General features: G+C 34.0%; 3 protein-coding genes and 1 non-coding gene across 4 annotated transcripts; 2 read left to right on the forward strand and 2 right to left on the reverse strand.

Moving 5' to 3' along the window:
• The first annotated feature begins 700 nt into the window (after window positions 1–700).
• Window positions 701–803, forward strand: LOC148772140 (small nucleolar RNA Z161/Z228). The gene has a single exon (XR_016030123.1). It is a non-coding gene; the product is annotated as a small nucleolar RNA Z161/Z228 (small nucleolar RNA).
• A 1,006-nt stretch (window positions 804–1,809) lies between these two features.
• On the reverse strand, window positions 1,810–5,278 carry YY1 (zinc finger (C2H2 type) family protein). The gene is made up of 6 exons (XM_012994979.2): window positions 5,042–5,278; window positions 3,622–3,680; window positions 3,264–3,463; window positions 2,954–3,043; window positions 2,670–2,813; window positions 1,810–2,565 (listed from the first exon to the last, which is right to left on the reverse strand). Exons 1-6 carry the CDS (start codon window positions 5,125–5,127, stop codon window positions 1,966–1,968), a joined length of 1,179 nt encoding a protein of 392 aa, XP_012850433.2. The 5' UTR covers window positions 5,128–5,278; the 3' UTR covers window positions 1,810–1,965.
• An 8,589-nt stretch (window positions 5,279–13,867) lies between these two features.
• On the forward strand, window positions 13,868–16,243 carry TCP8 (TCP family transcription factor). Its single transcript, XM_088825219.1, has one exon. It carries the CDS (start codon window positions 14,172–14,174, stop codon window positions 15,849–15,851), a length of 1,680 nt encoding a protein of 559 aa, XP_088681345.1. The 5' UTR covers window positions 13,868–14,171; the 3' UTR covers window positions 15,852–16,243.
• A 2,703-nt stretch (window positions 16,244–18,946) lies between these two features.
• On the reverse strand, window positions 18,947–22,050 carry LOC105970212 (etoposide-induced protein). Its single transcript, XM_012995022.2, has 11 exons — window positions 21,683–22,050; window positions 21,510–21,575; window positions 20,990–21,140; window positions 20,774–20,826; window positions 20,387–20,494; window positions 20,229–20,292; window positions 20,051–20,136; window positions 19,867–19,949; window positions 19,653–19,729; window positions 19,446–19,564; window positions 18,947–19,344 (listed from the first exon to the last, which is right to left on the reverse strand). Exons 1-11 carry the CDS (start codon window positions 21,808–21,810, stop codon window positions 19,278–19,280), a joined length of 1,002 nt encoding a protein of 333 aa, XP_012850476.2. The 5' UTR covers window positions 21,811–22,050; the 3' UTR covers window positions 18,947–19,277.
• Between the last annotated feature and the right edge of the window lie 1,434 nt (window positions 22,051–23,484).

Genomic DNA, 23,484 nt, shown 5'->3' on the forward strand with positions numbered 1-23,484 from the left:
ATCTATTGTCCAGAACAATCGCCGCCGCGGTCGCCGCCGCTCTACATCCCGGTAGAGCAAGCAGCCCAACATTTTTTAATTTAATTTATTCATTATTTGTTTTGGTTTGGACTTCCTTCATTCAAATCCGTTGATGGGTTTCTGGTTCAAAATTAACTAAATTCGAATCCACGCCACTGGTTAATTTTCAATGATTATGGCAGTTTATCAAGTTTGAATCTTTCTGTAATTTTGTAATTCAATTTTGCCCATTTTGCCCCTGTCCAGATTTTCCTAATTTTAAGGGTAGTGAAAAGTTCTATAGCTAATTGATTTTCAAAAAAAGTGTTCTTCCTGAATGAGATGTCATAATTCATATATATATGTTTTCAGTATGTGCATTTTATTTTTAAAGCTTCAAACTTTTATGTTCAGACGTTTCAGATTGTAGCATTTCTTAAAAGTTCTGATTTGACAGTTATTGAATAAGATTCTGTTTTAGTTTCGCCGAAAGTCGATAAAAGTCTGTATGTAATGGATTAACGGGGCTGAAGTTTACCTCTTTGGCGCTTAATTACAATGCCTTCGAGATGAATACAGCACCCAATAGTATATTCCTCCTCGGTTGAATCGGATGAGTTTTACGCGTATCTACCCGAAAATCTGAGGAGGAAACATTAGTCCAATTAATATATACAGTTGTTGGATGATTTCTTTAGATAAGCCAAATGATGATCATGGATTTATCTTCTCACGACGGTCGTCTGAGTGACGCTCGTTTAGGGTGTCGAATTGATGTAATAATCCACTTTTTTCTGATGGTTTTGCCATGAATTTTTTGATCTTGCATGTACCTTGTTTTTATTTCTCTTATCTAAAGCAATTGAATTGGGTTTTTGATTCGTTTCTGTTTCGATTAAAGTCATATTTTTTCAATATTTCAAGTGTGTTAGTACTTGTGTTTGTTTTTATCTGAAAAAATTCATTCTGAAGGAAAGGCAGTGAGGGTCGTTTGTTGCTCGTGTCTTGTTGTGAAGTTATCAAGAAAAAAAATGTATGATTTGTATGAAGGTGTGATTACAAATGCACGAAGAAGATTGATGAATGCAGATAGTGTATTAGAAAAGCATTTCGAAACGGACGTAGGCGCAGGAAGAAAGAGCTTGTAGATAGATTTATTTGAGTTGAATTTTCTGTCTTGTTATTCCGCCAAGTCTCGAACACCACACATAGGTGGATTGATGTAATTTTTTCGATCAATTATGATATTGTTGCATTCTTGTAAAAACAAATGAGGCACTTTTGTGATATATGTTTGTGTATTCTTCTTGTTAGTTTAGACCCTAACTGGACTGAAATCTGTCACATTTTTTTGGACAAAATGCACTTCGCCCCTATAAATTTCCCAAGTTGGCACTTTTCCCCCTCAGAATTCATAAAAGTGATAACCCTGAAATATTGTTTTAGTTACACTTAGCCCCGAAAGCTAATTTTGCTATTGGGGCAATATGCAACAAGTACAACATTTTTAGGAAGGCATTCACTTTTCAAAAATTTTACAGGTAAAGTGCAAAGATTAAAATTTTATAGGGGGTGACATGCAATTTGCCCTTTTTCTTTTTCCTACCAAAATTGTGTATCTACACTAAACTAACAAGTTAGACTACTTGAGCAACAATTTCATGGCTTGAATTAGTTTCTCAAATGCAAATTGCACAACTTCTTCACAGTAATTGTCGAAAAAACAAAACGCTGGCCGAGCACAAAACAATTGCGATCAACAGATGCCTGGTTGTACTCTTCTTACCGGAGAAAAAAATCAGCACAATCTAGACAAATCAACATTCATAAACCCTAGCAGTTAATATTTCCAACACTTATTCATCTTTATCGTACACATGTGCGTCATAAAAAAAAAAATATATCTCTTCACCTACAAAAGGAAGTTCCTGCACAAATGCAGACACAAAAATATAGAACCTCAAACTAATCTTCATATTCAGTCTCTTCATCATCGTCCTCGTTATTATTCTCACCATACCTCCAACCATCTCCCGTACTATTATTATTAATATTGTTATCCCTTTCCTCTTCCGTTTCTTCACTATCTTCGTCTTCATAAACTTCCTCTTTCACGGGCCAAGGCTTTTTCACCACACTCAAATTCGCAGTCGGAGCACTGGAGTTGTTTTTTCGATGCGGGACCACTTTCGAAGGTGGCATCTTTAAATTAGGCTTCGGTCTGCTCTGCTTCTGAGCTCTTCGTTTTCCAGCGTACGCATCCAAATCGCTCCCTTCATCCATCATCTCGTTTTCATTATTATTATTATTGTTGTTAATATTAACGATATTATTAATTTGGGTGTTTTTGGCATTTTCGTCGGGAAAATGGCCAGGGTGCTCTCTCCTTAGATGAAGGTTGAGCTTGTATTCATGGATGTATGCTTTCTCACAGCCTTCGTACGGACATCCATATGGCCTTTCAGATGATGCGGGGCCCGAAGGGCCGGTGGAAGATTTTGGAGTTTTTACGGGTTTTTCTGGAGCAGGTGGGGTGTACTTGGGTGCAGCAGCGTCCATCATACTCTGCATGAGCCAGCATGAATATTATGATTATCATATTATATAAATGACGAAAGTTATGGAAATCAAGAAATGCTTTTTTGAGGGGAATATTTCCAAGTACGAACCTTTTCGTGATGAGATGAAATGTGATTCTTGAGCTTGTACTCATGGGCATATCGTTTTCCACATTCAGAATACGGGCAAACGTGATAATTCTCTTGAGAGTGAGTTTTCATGTGCGACCTTAAATTGAAATCTAGAGAAAACGCCTGCATAAAACAAATTGAAATTTCAGAACCAATTTCTTCTTTCTCAAAAGCTTTTGCAAAAACCGACTAATTCCAGTGATCATTACAAATCCCAAAACAAATTGTCGAAAAATGAGCTTTTGTGAAAGTAGCTTACTCACCTTACCACAGCCTTCATGTGGACACACAAAGTCTCGCTCTCCCGTATGAATTAAAAAATGTCTCTTTAGTTTCGAACTATCTAAAAATTTCTGCAAAAACAACCGAAAATTCATTTATTACCGATTGAAAAGTAACAAAAATAATGTACGATCCAAAAATTGCTCCATGACATCCTTTATTCCCAGTTAGAATTACAGGCCAAGAATCGTTTTTTTGAAGCATCTAACAAAATCGTGTTCTGTAATCTTAAGAAGTAATGAGTTGAAGTAATGCAATTCGATTAAGGTCGAATTTAGAGGTATTTATTACCTTTCCACAATTCTCGTAATGGCAAATATATTGCCTTTCTCCATGAATGTGGGAATGCTTCCTCAAAGCACCTGCATCAATGAAAGTCTTTCCACAACCTTCGTAACTACAAAGGAAAAGGACTTCTGTTGTTGGCTCGGGCTCAGGTTCCACCATTTGTGGTTCTTTCGTTTTCTCTTTCACGGCTTTTAATGTGGCCTCTAAAAAGCATTAAACAAAAACATATAGATCAAGATTTAATCTCTCTACCTCAAAGTTAAGTATTGTTTTCATATATTAGAGTGACCAATCAAAAAAGAATATGTGAAAAATCGGCATCAAACACACAACATTACAGAGATAGAAGTATGATACTAACCATTTACCCATTTCAAAACAAAGCACTTTGCACCAGTTGCAATGACTTCCTGTGGTACCCTATGAGAAATAAATAGGTTAGCGAAAAAATAAAACGAAACAAAAATCAACGAGTATGGTAAAAGTTGAATATCTTTGAGCAGTTATATTACATGGATGAAAATATTCTCGAGAAATTAAGGAGACACTACAAAAATGAACAAACCCTACTCATCTAAACAAAACCCATGAAATTAAGGAGAGTGTAACTATATCAGTACATACTTCCTCAACAACAAAGTCATTGAAACTATCCATTTGCATGTTGTGATTAAAAAACGATATAATGCGTACCTAAATCTATATACATGTATACTCTTAAAATTAATCTTACTCATTCATAAAGATCCCAGGAAGTGATAAATGAATAGATAAGAATCTTTACAGATAGTCACATTTTAGAGAAGTACCACTAACCATAATTTAATATAAAATGAAAACAGTAACAGTCAAATCGAAGCTTATTTCTCAGACTTGTTAATTTGAAGCGTGAAGTTAGCACCAATAAGACAATTATGATACAAGTTTCAAGATAAAGCATAAAATTTGGAGTTGGTGGTGGTTTCCGGCCCTGCACAAAGGACCAAACCAGATTGCCCAAACGTGCTCGATTTCTTTTCACTTTCAGCAATCTAACACAAAACAAGTGATGAAGGGACACATAAATTGGTTAAGAATCAGATGACACAATTTACATTTCATTTTTTCTCTTAGTGAAGCCGATAAACGACACGAAAGCAAAGACAATCAGCTAGGTGTTAAGAATTTGGGATTATTCTATGATACATTTCGGAAAAAGGCGAATGACATGACAAGAAAAAACCTTGTCAATGAAAAAACTCCTAAAACGTATGAACTATAAACGTTGTAAACTCCAACGTGCTTGTCTCACCTTCTTTCTTAACAAAGACGAAAACTCTCTAATTTATTCATTCCCCTCACTTAGCCTCGGATAGTAATGTAAGTGGAACAAGTCTCCGGAAAGGTATACCGTCATCACAAACTATATTAAGTTGTCCTCCCTTTTTATAGATGACCATTCTACCGATTTCCCAATATAATTTTTTTTTTTATTTTAAAAAAAAAATCTCAATCAGCTGTCTCAGCAATAAATAATTTACAACACTTCATCACTACAAAAAAAAAAAAAAAGAATAACGAATCCAAGACTTCACCTTTAATCATCCAAGTACCAAATCGTTCAATTAATAGAGACACGTTCTTACAAAACAATTATACCCGCACCATCAGAATATAAATACATTAAAAAAAAAATCTAAACCCACGCATCACATACCCTGCTGAAATTCATATGAATTTGTTTTTCGAACAGCACAAAATAAATTGTAACAAAAAAAAAAGTTGGGGATTTTGTTGCTCACCATTCCTTAACCCATTTAACAGCAGGGGCTCTGGACTTGGTTATGGGGCGTCTGTCGAACAGGTTATGATTGAAGTGCGTCTCCATTCCGAATTCCCAAATTCCAAACTCCTCGCGAGATAAAATTAGGGTTAGGGTTTATCTAAATTCAAAAAGGTAACTTTATGAGAGAGAATAGAGCTGCGACACATTTTAGGGCTCAGGGACTTTTGTACAATGGAGTAGTAGTAATGGCTATGGGATTGTTTGATCTGGTGTTTTCTCCATTACCGGTTCGGGTTTGGATACTGAACCGGACCGGTTCGTTATTGAATTACCGGTTCAGTTTCTTTAAGCCCAATATATATAATTGCTGGGCTGGATATTTGAAAGCCCATGATTTTTTATGATGCCCAATATCAATATTTTATTGGACCGTTAAATTAAATATAGGTTATTACTTTATAGGTTATATTACGAAAAAAACCCTTCATGTTTTGATAATTACAATTTACCCTATTTTAAAACCAAAATATAAATAGGTGAGTTTTTAGCCCCAAAAGATTGTACTTTTTATACATTACTATATTTTTTTTTTTGTGTAATTTACCCTATTATTATGAACATCATAATATATTATTTTTAATTAATTACCTTATTATGGATAACACCATCTCGAAGATTTGTATGTCCATTTTAACCCTAAAATACATTTTTTTCCACCTAACTCACCCAATGGATTTTTATAAAGAGGTCTTTCAAATTACGAAACTCCCCCTCTTGTTTGGGTAATTACAGCCACTCCCCTCAACTATGTATTATCTTACGAAAATACCCCTTCAGGGGTAAATTTAGGGATGTTACCGTTTACCGAACTGAATATACGGTTTGGTTCGGTAAATAACCGAATTACATTATAGATCCACTTTTCGACTAGGTCTCTCGACTCTCGGATCTTTCAATTACGAAATCAGTACACAAATAAAAAGGTACAACACCTAAGAAAAAATCAAAATTATCTGTATTTAGCCACCGTGACAAAATGTACAATATAAATTGATGCTGGTCCTGTAAAGCAGGCCCCCATTCATGCTGATAATGACCCATCAAACTTTCCCTAAACCAGTACAAAGTACAAAAACACTAAAACCTAGGGGTGCCCATGTAATTTTATAAAAATACTCTTTTCTCTTTTCCAAATTTACCCTATTTTACATAACTTCAAATCCACTTATCATAGCTCGTTTGGTTACCTATATCGGATTAGTTTGCATTGGATACAGTCGAATTATTTCTTTACTAAATAGGGATAATTAGTGAAAACCCCCCAATTAATTTACTTATATTAAGGTGGATATAACCTCCTTTTCATTATTAGTGAAAACCCCCCACCTTATATTAAATAATTTCTTTTTAATTAATATTGTTTTTTATATTACTAATATACCTAATTTACCCTATTATATCTAAAATAACCAAACTTATTTCACGTTCTCTCTATTTTCTTATTCTTCTCTCTCTTTTCTCTCTACATATCGCCGCCTCCAACTCTCTTCCATCTGTGTTCTGCCACCGCCTCCAACCCTCTTCTGTCTGTGCGCCGCCATCGTTACTCTCTTCTCCCAACGGCGTTTCTCCCTCCACCAATGGAAAAGAAGACGGTCTTCACCCCTGGGATTCTCTCGTCTCGGCGTTAGGGTTTTCGCTAGCTAGGGAGAAAGACGAGATTATGCAGCGGCGCTAGGGTTGATATTGCGTCTGAGATTTCAATACAGACCACCGCCACATTGTTTCATTGTTGTTCTTTTTCTTCGTCTCTGATATTTTTTTTGGAACCCAATTCTCGAATCTTAATTTTCTTAATTGAAGTTTTTGGTTGAATTCTTATATAGAAGGCTAATTTTGTGTTCAATCAATAGTATAATGGATGTTTGTTTTTGTTGAAATTGTGTGGTGTTATTTACAGATTTATAGATATTTTCGTACATCAATATAGTTGTTTTCGTACAACAATATAGTTGTTTTCGTACAGCAATATAGTTGTTTTCGTACAACAATATAGTTGTTTTCGTGCAACAATATAGTTGTTTTCGTAAAACAATACAGTTGTTTTCGTGCAACAATATAGTTGTTTTTTATTACTTTTTAGTTGAATGTCATATTTGATTTAACAAATAGTTGATTTTGATAAATAAGAGTTGTTGGAGATATATAGTTGTTTTAATCATATTGTTTTAATAACAGTTGTTTTAATAATAGTTGTTTTATTGGAACATAGTTGTTTTAACTGAAGAAAAAAAAATATAATAAAACGTTATAATAAAAAAGTTAAAAAATGTTTTTTTTAAATATATTTTTTTTTAAATAAGAAATAAATAAAAAATCGAAATTAAATTAAAATACAAAAAAATAAAAAAATAAAAGTGTATCAAAGTAGTGTATAATAGGTAGTGAATAGAGGAAGGGTAAATTTGAGAATAAAAAAAGGATGGGTCTCTCACTAATAAAGGAAAAGGAGATGGATCCATCCTCATTAAAATAAAGCTAGAGGGGGGTCTCACTAATAGTCCCTACTAAATAACTAATTATTTAGTTAGTAGCATGTTCCTGGATTAGGTCTTGTATTAAATCTGTTAAATTTTCGTATAATATGTGATTTGTCTATAAAAAAAATTATTTATTAAAATTAACATGCAATTTAAACTTTAAAGGATAAAATAGTCTTTTACTTGTTTAGTCATCTACTATTAAATTAATCTCAGAAGGAGGGGTACTACTAATTTAATGAACTAGTAGCATTTAATAGCTAACTTTTATTTATAACGATTTTATAAAAGTATGAATCTTATCAACCGAAGGTCTTACTAGCCCCTACTATTTTCTTTATAGCAGTTCCCAAACGATCCCTCAATATATCAATTATCATCACTATTTTCTTTATAGCAGTTCCCAAACAAATCTGTATTTATACATTGTCGGCGGATTCAAGCCCAAACAAAATTCAACTAAATAACCAATGTTTCCTATCGGGATTTTACGACATGTATCGCCAATCTTCAACTATAAATACAAGGTAAAAATCTTTTCGTATAGGATAAAAAAGTTAAAAGGGTAATAGTCGAGTAAATTCAAATACTTTACGCGTAGTTGGCACAGTCTCGTTAATTTACCTTACACACGCTTTTGTCGTGTAAGTTTGTCGAACACGAACAATTTTCTCTAAATCAAACCCAAGGTTATTTTTCGAACACCATTGTGGTAATTTCACATCAATATCATAAGGGTGTAAATAACTTTTTTCACTTTTTACTGTCCCCCATTCATGCGGATGTCATAAGTAATTCAGTAAGCCACTGTTTCTTTTCACTTGGGGCAGTATTTATTAGTGTCTTTTTCACTTTTTACCATATGCTGCACTTTTTATAGGCAAAAATGGTAAATATTGGGATTTGTAGGGGCCAAATTCCAAAAGAGGGAAAGTTTAATGGGAACAGAAAAAAATGAGAATCAACATTGAGTTTAGGATTTAATTACAAGTTTGACACATTTTTTCAGTACACAAAATAATTCTGACCAATGAAATAACTGTGTTTTAACTTAAAAAAGAAGTCCATGTGGGGAGGACTTTAATTAATAAATAAATTTATCTGACTGTACTGTACACAATTTATTATCATTAATTATTATTTTTATAAGTATTAATAATTATTTTTACTTATCAAAAAAAAATATTACTACTTTTTTTTTTGCTCAAATATAATTTAAAAGCCTCGTTTGATAATGTATTGATAGAATTTCTTATGGTTCCGACTCAGTAAAATCCTACTAAATTATTGGTTATATTTAATGTTTCGCTAAATTAGTAGAATTTTAATTTATAGAAGTTTGACTGTAAAATAATTATAATGTTTATTAAATTATGTTTTTACTCCCAAACCACCCCAAATTTAGTACTTATTTGAATTTTCTTGTTAGTTGTAAGGAATTAATTGAAGGTGGTGGCAATAGAAGGGTCCCTTTCAAGCTTTCACTTTTTTTTTTTTTAATTTGTTTTTATTTAATATTTATTGCTGGAAAACAAAATTAAACAAAAGTAGAAATGATGCATGAACAGTAAATAAAGTGTCCTTTTTGCTGCAGCACACCACTAATATGGCAATGAGAGCAAATTTAGTTATTTCCACACCTAATTTCAAGTGATTTAATTTGGATCATTGTCATGTTACAATCTGGAAATTAATTTATTTTTTATTATTTGTCTATTTCGCCCAACGGTCTTCGTCTCTGATGATGCTAGAATTATAACACCTGATGTAGTTAAAGTAGGATGAGCTGGAAGCGCAAAGCGAATCACTGGTTCACGAGCTAGATGGCGTTGAGATACATGCGATCAGAAAATACGTAAATTAAGTCGGAGTTGATTCGGCTGAAACCCCTCTAACGCTCAAGTCAGGCGTGTGGATTACAAAAGTCATAGAAATAATACGAGCAGTTGTATTGTTGCAATATTGAATGTACCTTAACAAATCAGTTATAACATTTATTTATACTGAGCTTGTTGGGCTGAGATTAATTGATTATAATTATCGGACCCAAACCTTATTAGAAAGTGATTAAACATCGATTGTACTGATCATCGATATTGGGCTCGTGGCCCAATAAGTTAAGAAATTGTGGGCCCATTGGGCCGCCCCAACTAGGCATACGAGTCTCGTATGACAATGTTTGGTCTCGTTTCAATGTCAATTTTTTTTCTTCTTTAAAACGAAATCGTATTTGTTTTAACTTTTTCCAAAATAATTTACACAATAATTTCAAAAGTTGAGTAGTTTGATTTTTCTAATTTTATTTTTACATATATTTTATCATTAGTTTTTAAACAAGCTCGAACTGAGTTTATTAGGTTATTGTCATAGAAAATGGTCTTCAAGTTTAGTTCGCTATATTAACAAATCGAGCTCAAATGGTTTTCTTACGAACAATCACAAATCGATTAGTTTGGTTTGATTTTCGACCCCAAATTCACACTGCCGCGAGAACAAATCGAATTAGAGCATACACTTTCAACAAAATCCTATTTTTTTTTTTAATAAAAATCAATTAAAAAGTGTTTCAATTTTAATGTAGGAGTGGATATTGTTCATATATTTAATTAATAAAAAAAAATCCTTTTAAAAAAAAAGAAGTCTGACATGGGCAAGCTCAAATCCTAATATCACGAGCCTTCTTTCGTTTTGTTTCTTTCTACTGACTCATTTTTAATTATTTTAATTTATTCTGTTCCATTTATTATTTATTTAATGGGTTTTATAATAAGTAATAACATAAGGGGCAAATTATGGTCAACCCCTGAAGTATGGTCAAATTATGAAAAAAACTCTATTATTTGGGTAATTACATCGACCCGTCATTTTAAATATCTTTCCATAAATTTTATGTAATTCGGTTATTTACCTAGTGAAAGAAGAGTTTTTTCGTCAAACATACATAATTGTAAGGTTGTAATTACCCAAGCAATAGAAATTATTTCATAATTAAACTTTACCTCAAGGGGCGCCCGTAATTTGCTCTATAAAATATTAATAAAATCATAAAGTATTATCATTTTCTCGTTTTTTACGAGTACATAAACATTTTAATTATCAATCCTCATCGCAGAGAGTTAGTATCTTGCCTCCACTATTAGAGTAACGTCGGGAGCTTAAATCATATCCATATCTAGGGGTCGAGCTCATTTGTATTTTTTTTTTAATATTGTTTTAATTATTATTAAAACTTATTTTAAAAAATTGCAAAATAAACAATAAATTGTAATTATATATATCTTTTAATATTAATATTTTATTTTATTTTTATAATATTTTATATTATTATACGTTATTTAAATAAAAAGTAATATATAAAAATAATAATACAAAATAGGGGCTCGCCAGCTCGTGAGCTCATGAACAACTAAAATTGGCTCGAGCTCGGCTCGTTGAGCTCACGAGTCAGCTCGACTCGTTTACCACCCCTACCTATATCATAATTTTTCATGTATAACAAAACTTGACCCTACAAAATATAATAACAATAATATTACAAATAAGAGTAAATTACAATCACCCTCTGAGATAAGGTCAAATTACGAAAGAACCCCTCATATTTGGGTAATTACAACTATCCATAAACTATGAACCTTCTTACACGGACACCCTTATGGTGTCAAATTCAACATAATCTTCTAGATTCCCTAGAATGTTCTCTAGTTTGTACTAATTTTGTGCAAAAATGCAGTTTCTGATGCACAACAATCTGATATATATATATATACAAGCCAAAAAGCACATCTGATCATCTTTTATCAAAATGTGAAGCTCTAATAGGATTAAAATGGTACACACTTGAGAATTACAATCTAGAAGATTCCACTAAATTTTACACCTTAAATATTTACGTGTAAAAAGATTCATAGTTGAGGAGGTGGTTTGTGATTATTATCCAAACATGAGAGGGTTTTCATAATTTGACCTTACCTCAGGAGCGACCGTGATTTACCCTAAAAATAATAATAATAATTGAAATATCCAATAAATTATTTTGTAGTACTATCCATTTTCTCCCATGACCATAACAATAAAAAAGCATTTTTTGGAATTAAAATTAAAAGATAGGCCCCCCCTGTATCATTGCCAGAGAGAAAGAAGAGAGTCTTCTTTCTTGTGACAAGATTACATAAATAAATATATTACAATTTAATTAAAATAGAATATCTATATATAGTTAGTATATATAATTGAAGATGAGGATGTGGGTTTTGCATAATATAATTAATTAATTTAATCCCAATATAAATATTAAATGATTATCTGTACATATCAAAAGGGAAAACATTTAAAAAGAAAAGGAGGTTCCAGGTGGACATATTACTAATTATTGCTAATAATTTATAGCCAATATTACTTGTTAGGGTTCATTTTTATAAAGAAAGGTGACATGATTGCTCCACCTTCATAGCTTTCTCTACATTTGGCTCTCATTTTTGGGTAAATTATGGAAACCCCCAAAAACTTAGGCTAAATAACAAAAAATCCCCCCCCCCCCCCCACCTATCCGGAATAACCAAAGTCCCCCTCTGATCAACCGTTGATCGAGTTTTTTAATAGAAAATGTGTACAGTCTATTATACATTCTGTTAAATAGGTGAGAAATAAATAAACAAATATGAAATTGTGTAAAGTCTATTCCCTAGAATAAAAAAAAAAAAATCCGTGAAAAGTCCATTGTAAGGTGGTTGGTGTAAGACGGAAACAAACCTCATGGGGTGCTTTTTGTTATTTAGCTTAAACTTAGGGGGATTTCGTAATTTATTCATTATTTTTCTGATGGTGTGAATGTACAATGTACAATGTACAAATATGTGGTATAAGAGTTATCGCAAGGACAAACTTAGGCGAGTGTGTGGGATGGACCTCTCGCTGCATTAAACAATCTCCGGATCCCACAACGGCAGAAACTCAAGCGGCGTTCATGGCGGTCGAAATGGCTCGAACAAATTATTGGAGAAGGATTGTACTCGAAGGTGACTCGATGGAGGTTATCTGTGTAGTCTATGAACCTGCAATTTCCGAAGTTATGTACGAAATATTATTGAGGATATTAAGCGAGAGAGGGAGTGGTTCGGGCATTTTAAGATACAACACATTTTCAGAGAGGGAAACTAAATGGCTCATGAAATAACAGTTTTGTCGAAAATGGAAAATTATTTTCTTAGTGATCTTCTTGTTACAATATATAATATTGCATCTGATGAAAAACAAGTTGAATAAAATTTTCTTCTCAAAAAAACAAAAAAACAAGAGCAATTTGTTCTTTTTTTTAATAAAAAATCCACTAACCAAAATTAATTGGTGTTTCCTGAAATAACTACCCGAGAAAAGAAAGAATTCATATTTGGTCCTTTGTGTTCATAAAAAAAACACATTTGACCCCTCATGTTTCAATAATTTAACATTTTGTATAATATCCGTCAATTTACTGTTAGTTCGTCAGTTAAGGCAATGATGGGTTGGGCATGCACTTGACTCCGTTAGTACTGACAGAAAATTGACGAAAATGACTAAAAAAGTTGAATTTTTGAAACATCAGGGACCAAATGTGATTTTTGTGAACACGAGGGACTAAATGTGATTTCAATGCAAACACGAGGGATGAAAATGGTATTTTTCCCAAACATATATACTATAAATTAGTAATTAAATTAGTCGAAAGAAATAAAGATGTGGGGTTGAGTTGGGATGAGCTGTCCTATAGTGCATTAGATGCTTTTTATCTGATGCTTACCTGCACTGCCCATCTGCCACCCTGGCCCCCCCACCCCCACCCCTCACCCCCCAATTACTACAGCAATTTTCATGTTAAGCAAATGAACAAATAACACACGGCTCTTAACCAAATTAAATGGACTAATCGCCCCTTAATTACAGCCAATTAACAGTCCATCATTTGACTGTGGTGAAATGCACGCGTGTGACTGTGTGTGTGTGTGTGTTAAAAGTAGAAATACATGATGGGTAAAATCGTCAAATTTCCAACACTTGTCATTGTTTGGTTTATTCTTCTTCTTTACCAGGTGCTTGTGAGTGTGAGTGTACAATTATTATTTTTTTAAATTAAAAATAAAAAAATTTGTGTGAGTGTGTAATGAGTAGTGGGAGATGTTTGCATGTAGTAGTAAAAATAGTATTAATTAATTGTATTTTATTTATAGTATTCTGAGACAGTATATCAAATTTGGTAAAAACAAAACAAAACAAAATAAAACCCCATTTTCTCTCTCTATACATGTGTGTGTGTGTGTGTGTGTGTGAGAGAGAGAAAGAAAGAGAGACAAGAGTCAATCAAAATAACCAAACCCCACAGAAACAGTGGCATCACAAACTCTTAGTTTAGGTCCCCAGTTTCCTGCAAGATTTTTTTATCTCTCTTTCTCTCTCTAGAAAGAAGAAGAAGAAGAAGAAGAAAGAAGGGGAGGAGAGAGAAAGGAAGAGGGGAGAATATGGTGGTGTTAATCAATTATCAAACAAGGAAAAAAGAAAATATCACAAGCTGAACCCACCTAGAAAATTCTTCACCCCCCTTACCCCACCCCCCCCCCACCCCCCCTTCCCCACATGGAACTCACTGATTCAAAATCCAATAAACAACAATCCAACACCACCACCACCTCCTCCTCCAACGCCGGCGCCGCCGGCGCCGTGACATCCTCCTCCGCTTCACAATCCTATAATCTAGCACCTCCACATCTACTCCACCGCCTCCATGGCAGATCGCCGCCGTTCGTCATCGCCTCCCTCCACTCTCCATCTGTTGGTGGCGGCGGCGGTGGCGGTGGTGGTGGTGGTGGTTCATCCTCACCGGCGTCAATTACTGCTGCTTCCAACTCCTCCTCTATTGTGGCGCAACAGCAGCCGTCGCCGCCGCAGCTTGTGGACGCGTCCCTTGCAATTGCTACAAGAGCAGAAACCCTAATTGACCACCAGGCGGCGGCCGCCGCCGCCTCCAAGAGACCAGCACAGCAACAGCAGAAGCAATTAGTCGTTCAACCAACACAGCAACCTTCGGCCGCCGCGGCAGAGCAGCAGCAAGCACAACCGCCGCCGCCGCCGAAGAGATCGACGAAGGACCGACACACGAAAGTGGACGGCCGGGGGCGGCGAATTCGCATGCCGGCGACTTGCGCGGCTAGGGTTTTCCAGCTGACCAGAGAATTAGGTCATAAGTCCGACGGCGAAACAATTGAGTGGCTACTGCAGCAGGCGGAGCCCGCCATCATAGCCGCCACCGGAACCGGCACAATTCCGGCCAATTTCTCCACCCTAAACATCTCTCTCAGAAGCAGCGGCTCAACTCTGTCGGCGCCGCCGTCGAAATCCGCGCCGCATTCTTTCCACAGCGCGCTGGGTTTAGCTCACCACCCTTATCCGTACAACGAGGAGAATTTCTCACATATGCTAGGGTTCCACCACCCCCACCAACAGCAGCAGCAGTCGCCTCATCTTCTGCAAGCTGCTCAAATGGCGGAAAATTTGGCCGGCGGAAGCGGCGGCGGTCAGGAGACGACGGATAATTACCTGCGGAAGAGATACAGAGAAGACCTCTTCAAAGATGAAGGCCCCAGTAATAACTCTCACGGCGGCGATGGCCCCACCTCACCTTCAAACAAGCAATTCAAAACCCACAATAACAACGCCCAAATTATGCAGAAAGCGGAAGAGGCGGCGGCGGCCGCCGCCGCCCAATCCCCGGGAAGCCTAATGAGGCACGCCAATATGATGCCGCCCACCGCCGCCATGTGGGCTGTTACGCCGGCGGCGCCGACCACCGGCGTTTCCGGCAGCACGTTCTGGATGCTCCCGGTGACCGCAGCCGGCGGCGGCAGTGGCGGTGGCAACACACCCTCATCCTCCGGCCCACCCGAGGCAGCCCAGATGTGGCCGTTCGCCGCCAACCCCCACGGTGGCGGCAGCACCGTGCAGGCGCCGCTGCATTTCATGCCGAGGTTCAATTACTCCGGAAACCTCGATTTCCAAGGCGGAAGATCCAGCCCTTTGCAGCTTGGGTCGATATTGATGCAGCAGCAAAATCAGAACCCGTCTCAGCATCTGGGATTGGGCGTATCGCCGGAGTCGAATCTCGGAATGCTGGCGGCGATGAACGCGTATTCGAGAAGCGGACTGAATATGAACTCCGATAACAATAATAACAATCTTGATCAGCAGCAGCAGCAGCACCAGACTCATCAAGCAACTACAGATAGTGAAGATGAAGATGGCCAAAATAGTTCTCAATAATAATATTTATATATATAGTTATATATATATATTTTCCAAGGTAATATTATTTATAATTAATTATTTATTGTTACTATAAATTAAATTGATAAGTATTTTGAAATGTATCTGAATTTGCATATGTATTTGTTGTTGCAGATGAATGATGGATTTCAAGAAAGAAGAGGGAGAGAGGTATTTCTCATGAGTTCTCATTTTGGATATTTTTATTTTTAATTTTTAATTTTACAATATGGTTGTGATTTATTGTTATATTATTATTATGTATTATTGTCATTATTTTTTTGGGTGGAGTCTTGTCTAGTAGATATTTGATGCTTGTTTCATGAATTTTAAATGTAATAATTTGATAGTTTGGCCCGAAGGGGCATAGTAGTGAGAGAAAGAGAGAGTTTGTATAGGAGGAGATTGGTTTGTTTTAGTAGTATTTAATTTATTATTATAATTAATTTTTCTATTTTTCTTTTAACAAGAAAAAAGAGTAATAATTCTGGTTTTTAATTCGTTTCTTGAATTTACATACATAGATGTGAGTGTTATTATGTGTAAATTAATAGTGAAAACTATATATATACGAGGCAGCATGGTGAGGGAAATGGTGGAGTTCAAATAGTGTGGTTTTCTTTCTCTCCTGTCTCTTATTTATTGACACTTGTGATTTAACACAAATAATCGGCTTTTGAGATCCTACACCGGGTGAAATACACCGGGTAGATCTTTACCATTAATATACACACAAACACACACACACCCACATTGGTGTGTGTAGATCAACGGTGAAAAATCACCCGGTGGGTGTAGGATAGATAAAACCCAAATAATCCAATAATTAATGATCAATTAAGCCTTGCTTAAATTAATTAAGTGGGCCATTAGGAACTAATTAAAAGCTTCTTAATCCTTCACATCAATTCTATAATGGCATTCTTGTTTGAACATCATTTGGCCTATCTACTAGGAAATTATTCAATTACTATCTTTGCATGTGGATTCACATTATTTAATATAGAACCCATATATATATATCAAATATCCCGACATCGTTGTGCTAATTCTTGTGAGCATATACACTTAAATTTCTATAAATTAATACAGTCGGGGCTAGCAGAAAGTTATTTATTTTTGGAAAAATGAGTTTTTTAGTCCTGTAAGTTTGCTAGTTGAGAGTTTTAGTCCACCATGTTTTAAATTCAGAATTTTAGTCCTGTAAGTTACAAAAGTTGAGAATTTTGGTCATATGACCTGCTACAACAGGTAATGTGATGGTTGGTTGAATGAGTTGGCATTTAAAATATAAAAATAAATAGATTAAAAATAAATTAGGTGATGTGGCTAATGAGTTGGATGTTTTTTGAGAAAAAAATTATCCTGAATGTCAAACTCACCCAAATAATGATGAAATTTTAACATATTAATTATTAATTTATATATTTAATTTTTTTGTTATATATGCAATAAATAACCACAATAAATCCATTGAATAAAATCTAAAACTATATTTTTATGAAGGAAATAAGACTAACTAATATTTAATTAATATTTTTTAGTTTTTATTTGATAAAAATAGTAATTAAATTTATATTTATCTAAATATTTCATTTTTTTTACAAATCTATACTTAGTGATTACAATGAAATTGAACCAACAATCAAATTCAACATATAATCGAAAAAAACATCTTTTATTAAACCTTGTTGTAAAGTTAAATAACATGCACAATCATAATTAGTATAATAAATCAAATACACATTTACGAATTAACCAAAAAATAATAAAATATATTCAAAACTCTATTAAATTAAATGTACCAAAAAAGTATTCTAGAGCCTCCAAACATAAAATACATTATCAAACCAAGAGTAACAAATATCCATAACGACTAATAAAATATAGTTAATTACTATTTTTGTCAATTGAAAACTATGAAATATTAATTAAAAAATAGTTACTAGGTAAAGGCTTATTTCATTCATCAAACAAAAAAATAATTTGATATTGGTATATTTTATTTCCCTCCAAAATTGTCCAACTCATTAGCCACATCACCTAATTTATTTATAATCTATTTACTTTTATATTTTAAATGCCAACTCATTCAATCAACCATCACATTACCTGTTATAGCAGGTCATAGGACCAAAATTCTCAATTTTTGTAACTTACAGGACTAAATTTCTGATTTTGAAACATGGTGGACTAAAACTCTCAACTAGCAAACTTACAGGACTAAAAAACTCATTTTGCCTTTATTTTTTATCGAGTATTAATTTATATAATATTCACTAATTCGATTGAATTAGTATTGAATGGTTCAGTTCTAGTACATTATATCATAGATTTTGTAATACTGGCTAGATTATTGATGATTTAACTAGTAAATATTATATATAAAATTAATTATGATTTAATTAACAAATGTCATGATTCAAGTACAGACAAAGATTTGTACCAAAAACAATTTATATATTTTCAGGCCTAAAAAACTGAAGGAAGCTAAATTCGAGGTCAACTGCCTTTTTTGTATAGCTAGTATTTTATAATACAATTTTCACTAATCAAATAAATGTGACAAAACTATACTTTAAACCATAATTATTACAACTGTATGGGGATGTGAAAATAATTTGTAAATTTCAATAATTAATTCAAATAATCCGTGATTTTCGCAATAAAATGATGGTGGGTTCTGCACTTTTTTGCAGTAAAGAAGTGGAATTTAAATTTAATTGGTCAATGAAATGTGTGGAATTTTGACTTTTGTATTTGTACAAAAAGGGCAAAATAAATAAATAAATAAGAAAATCCTCAAAATTTGTGATGGACTCACTGTTCTCATGTGTTGTACCTTGTGCTGTTTTGAGGAGAGATGGAGAGTGTGTTATCTCCTACGACGCACTTCATATGCACCCAAACAATATAAAACTAAATTTGACTAATTATTTTTATTCAACACTTTATAAGGCTCATAGCATTATTACAAACATAAAAAATTGTCTAATTATTTATCCTTAAATAGTTAATCCTATCAAACGCAGACTTGAACTCGAGCTCGAGTCGTTTACAACCCGAGTCGACTCGCAAAAAACACTACTCAATGTGAAACTCATCATCTATTAATATTTGCATTTTTCACACTTCACACCCAATTTACAAACTTCATGAAAGAGAGATGAGGGAAAAAAAACAACAATTTTTTATGTACATTTTGATCCAAGGTGCTTTTCTCTCATCAAACGTTTGCTCGATTTCTTACCCGCCAAAGTTATATACACAATAAAACGGATATAAAAAAAAAGCGTTGTTCTTACTATATACAGATGATACATAAAGTTTAAATCTCCTAAAGCTGATTGATTAAGCTTTCTTGATCTTGATTAATTTACGGGTTCAAATTTTTCGACAGCTCACCAATTTTTCGGACGACGGTCAAAGGGCTTTCTCGTCATTTACTTTCTGACGAGGCTCAATGGGAAATAAAGACAACAATTTCATCCTAAGTATCAAGACAAATGTATAAAAACATTAACTTAGCTTTTAGAGACAAATAATATAGTTTTACGGAGAAAAAAAAAAGCATGATCGAGATATACTTACGATACGTAATTTGCAGAAACGAATATCGGAATCCTTCCAAATTCTGTTGTATCTTTCCATTTGTTTCTCTGAGAAGCAATGACTTTGTCTGCCTCTGAGCCTGTGGCAGTCAGTACAAACTAGGAACAAGAAATACATAATTAATAATCAATTAATTATTACCATTCCAGACGAAATTAATTTATCGAAATAATTATGAACACTTACTAATGGATATAATATAGCCATAACCCCATAGCTAACAAGAGGAGAAAAAAAGAACGCCGATAGAACACACGGGCTCCCTGAAAAAAAATACAGTTGCACAGCGATTATTAAAACAACATTCTCGAAAAAATATTCAAATTTCTACAAAGTGGTCGGCCTGAAATTTTGAATTTTAAAAAATCGAATTAAAATAGTAAAAAATAAACGCATTTACCAAAACCAGCAAAAAAAGGCCAGTTGGATTCGAAGAAGTCCAGCCTTTTGTCCAAACTCAGACCGGAATAATTCCATTTGTACCTTAAACACGAGAGAAAATTGTCAGCAAACATTTTTTTATCCCCCGTTACGCACCACCACAATAAGAAAATCGAGCACAGATAGTATATATAGCCACTCACTCGAAACAATAATAAGCATACATCCATGAAAGCAGCAAAAAGTTCACTGCTTTTCCAATGTAGGGAATGAATCCAGTAACATATACCTGCCAATTTTTATTTTAATTATTAATATCATTTAATTAAATATAAATGTAGAGCTCGTAAAATATTAATTATTGTGGTATTTTATTTTTACCTCCAAGAAGAAGAAACTCAATAGAAGAACCGAGTACACCTGTTCAGCTATCCCAATCATTACACTGCAGATAAAAAAGAATGGTGCGGGCGAAATATTATTCAGAAAAAAAAAAAATTATTATAAAAATAGTATATATGGGATAAATCGAGACATACCCCTCAATGTCAGCCGCCTTATCAGTGACATTCTTATCTTTCTGGTCAGATGATTTTGACCCATATTTCTCGATTGCGAAAAATCCGTACTTTGCTATATCGTTATACCTGGAATCGAATGTATTAGAGAAGATTTTGAAGAGTGCGTTGAAATATATACTAAGAAGCCTTTCAATAGAACAAGGGCGACACGATTACAAGTTGCGATTTCAATATATCAGAGTAGTGCAATTCTGTATTTCAAGGGTTAGTAGTGCATTAGCAAGGATAGTGACGGCAATTGGGATAAGACATGGCACAAGCGTGCGGCAACTAAACACGGGAATTGCTTTGACATAAGCAAGAACTGAAAAAAGGCAAAGTAAATACACGAGAGAGAAAAATTACCAGATCGTGCTAAGAATAAAGCTGGATATGTACATAGGGTAGAACCAGAATACCTGCAAAATTGTTGCATCAAGATTAATATTCCCCTTTTAAGGCATATACGATATTCTCTTCTATCTCTCACACACACACACATATATATACATGAGAGAGTCGTGAACATGAGTTACTAACATAGACTTTATGGATCAATTTGAAATAAAAATCAGCACTCACATAGAAGAGTTGGATCAATCCAAGTCGTAAAAACGGGTAGAATCTGAAAATGCTTCGATACGGACACGTTTCTTGAGAATCCATATATGGACATCCATCGGGCAACACCCACTGCAGTGTGGGAATGACTAGAGATCTCAGAACTAATATACTGCAAAGAGACGTTTCGCATAATTTATTATAACACTCCATTGTTGAAAATCTAGGTAACCGGATAGATTTATCAGAAAATACATTCAAACCAACTATCGTTACATGTTTTCTTGCTCACACTAAACTGCCGCCTTAAAAGCCAAATTAGTTACAACTATTTAGACCCAACACCAAGGTTAAATGATGTGCCCAATCGAGTTCGAACTTCGAAAAAGGCAAGAGAATTCCAATAAAGACACAAACTTTACTGGATATTTTGTTTCAAAACAGTCCTCCTTCCCACCACATACAAAGCAAACACAACATTAAAAAAAAAAAAACATATACAAATATGTATATGTATGTATATGAAGAATGGGGAACAAACCTTCCCAAAAAAATGAAGCCATTCAACAGAAAACACTGCCCAGTACGGATTGCAAGCTCTCTTGACCTAAAACCCCCAATAAACAAACAGGAAAAAAAGATGAGTCAACCTCAGTTAAGACAAAATCGTAATCAATCGAAGAATCAGAGAAATCAAAGGTTAATTCTGAGTACCTGAGACAATATATGACGACGCGGTGAAGGCAGCAAGCTTCTCTGAAACCCTCCAGCCACAGCAGGGATGATTGCTTCAATTTAATTGCGAAATCGACCGTTAAATCCCTTATGCTTGTTGTATCCATTGAAATAAATTAAAAAAAAAAAAAAAATCAATCGATAAATTTGTTGTTCGCTGTTAGTGTGATATTGGGGTTTTGCGGAAATCGGAAGAATGTTTTATAGCTGGGGTCACTTTGATCTTCTGATTACGTCTCTGGTTTTTCTAAGAAACTCTGTTTGGCGAGAATTTGCTTTTGTTTTCAAACTTTCTCTCTCTAAAAATTAAAAGTTACAGAATAAAAGACTTCTTCATCTCATGTTTTAGGGCAAAATAGCAGTTAACCCCTTATAGTTTGAATTTGTTGCGCACAACTCCCTTATACTTTTAATATGACACATGACTCCCTTGTAATTTTTATACAATCACGTACTTCTAATGAGCATGATTATTTACCAAGTAAAATATTATAGAGGGTTATGAATTTATGATGTGCTTATATTAAAAAGTAAAAGGGGTTATGTGAACAAAGTTCAAACTACAGGAGGTCTTGTGGTTATATTAAAAGTATAGAGGGATCATCTGCATAAAGCTCAAACTATAGCGGGATTAAGTGCTATTTACCTCATATTTTACTTAAGGGATTAAACAATTTGGGGTTTTTTTTTCCTTTTTGCACAAATCAATGAATTTTTTATCACATTTAACTTTTGTCGAAACCAAACTAAACTTTTGTCGTTTGTTTAAATAAATAAATAAAATATTTGGATAGTTTACTTAAATTGTACGATGTTCAGTATATTTGATTACAACATCTGAATCAATTTGAATATTTCTTAAATCAAACTCCGAAACCGAATACCAAAATCAAAAATCGAAAATCGAAAATTGAAAATCGAAACGGGAACCGAATCACTCGTGACAACATTGTGTGTCTAATGTTGGTGCCCCAAATGAATGAATTTTGACCACATTAAACTTTCAACAAAACTCAAGTATTCTTACCCTACTCCGAAATAATTTTCCTTTACCCCGGATCCCATTGATATGAATAATTTTAAAATTTTACTTGTTTTTCTTACAAAATATTTATCTGGATCTTATATGAACTGATATGAATTTTCTAAAATTTTCTTAAAAGAGCAAAATCAGAATTTTTGGTTTCTGAACGGTGTCAAATCGCCGAAATGTGATATGATTTATAGGTTTTGCTTGAGATAAGAGTTCGTTTTTCCGATTTAGAGACCGTAGGTGTATGAAATAATTAATTACATCGGACTAATCATGTAGAATAAAACATTCGAAATCCACAAAAAATGAGAGAAAAAGCTTCGAAAATTGTATTAAATTTGATACTCCGTTAAATCATAGCTATTATGGACGTATTCACAATGCTGAAAAGAAATAAAGTCGTAATAAAACTCGAAAATCTAATTAAACTAGGAAAAAAATGAAAGTTTACCAAAAAAATCAATAACGAATTAAACCCTAATTCTCGTGGATCTCGTGATTTTGGGGACAACCCAAACTACGGAATCCTCATATGAGTTTTCTATGAATTGATATGAATTTTCAAAAATGGCAAAAACGGACTCTTTGTTCTTTTTTCTCCTGGAAATTACGAAATGAAAATGAAATCTTGCCATTTTTCATGAAAAAAGAAGTTAATACTTACCAAAGGCTCCGAGAACATGCTACTTCCGACGATTACGTGCACCGAGTACATGTCTCACTACACATTTACACTTACTCGTACGTA

Source organism: Erythranthe guttata, chromosome 2 (assembly GCF_056151865.1).
Source record: "Erythranthe guttata isolate IM_541 chromosome 2, IM_541, whole genome shotgun sequence".
Taxonomy (NCBI): domain Eukaryota; kingdom Viridiplantae; phylum Streptophyta; class Magnoliopsida; order Lamiales; family Phrymaceae; genus Erythranthe; species Erythranthe guttata.

Bases quoted from the DNA above. Each gene is read 5' to 3' on its own strand.
- YY1 (XM_012994979.2), bottom strand. From the start codon at position 5,127: ATGGAGACGCACTTCAATCATAACCTGTTCGACAGACGCCCCATAACC. The intron at 3,681-5,041 runs GTGAGCAACAAA...TATTTCTCATAG, and splicing joins GTTAAATGGGTTAAGGAATG to GGTACCACAGGAAGTCATTG. The intron at 3,464-3,621 runs GTTAGTATCATA...AATGCTTTTTAG, and splicing joins TGTTTTGAAATGGGTAAATG to AGGCCACATTAAAAGCCGTG.
- TCP8 (XM_088825219.1), top strand. From the start codon at position 14,172: ATGGAACTCACTGATTCAAAATCCAATAAACAACAATCCAACACCACC.
- LOC105970212 (XM_012995022.2), bottom strand. From the start codon at position 21,810: ATGGATACAACAAGCATAAGGGATTTAACGGTCGATTTCGCAATTAAA. The intron at 21,141-21,509 runs GTTTGTTCCCCA...GTCTCTTTGCAG, and splicing joins GGCTTCATTTTTTTGGGAAG to TATATTAGTTCTGAGATCTC. The intron at 19,950-20,050 runs GTGAGTGGCTAT...CTCGTGTTTAAG, and splicing joins TATGCTTATTATTGTTTCGA to GTACAAATGGAATTATTCCG.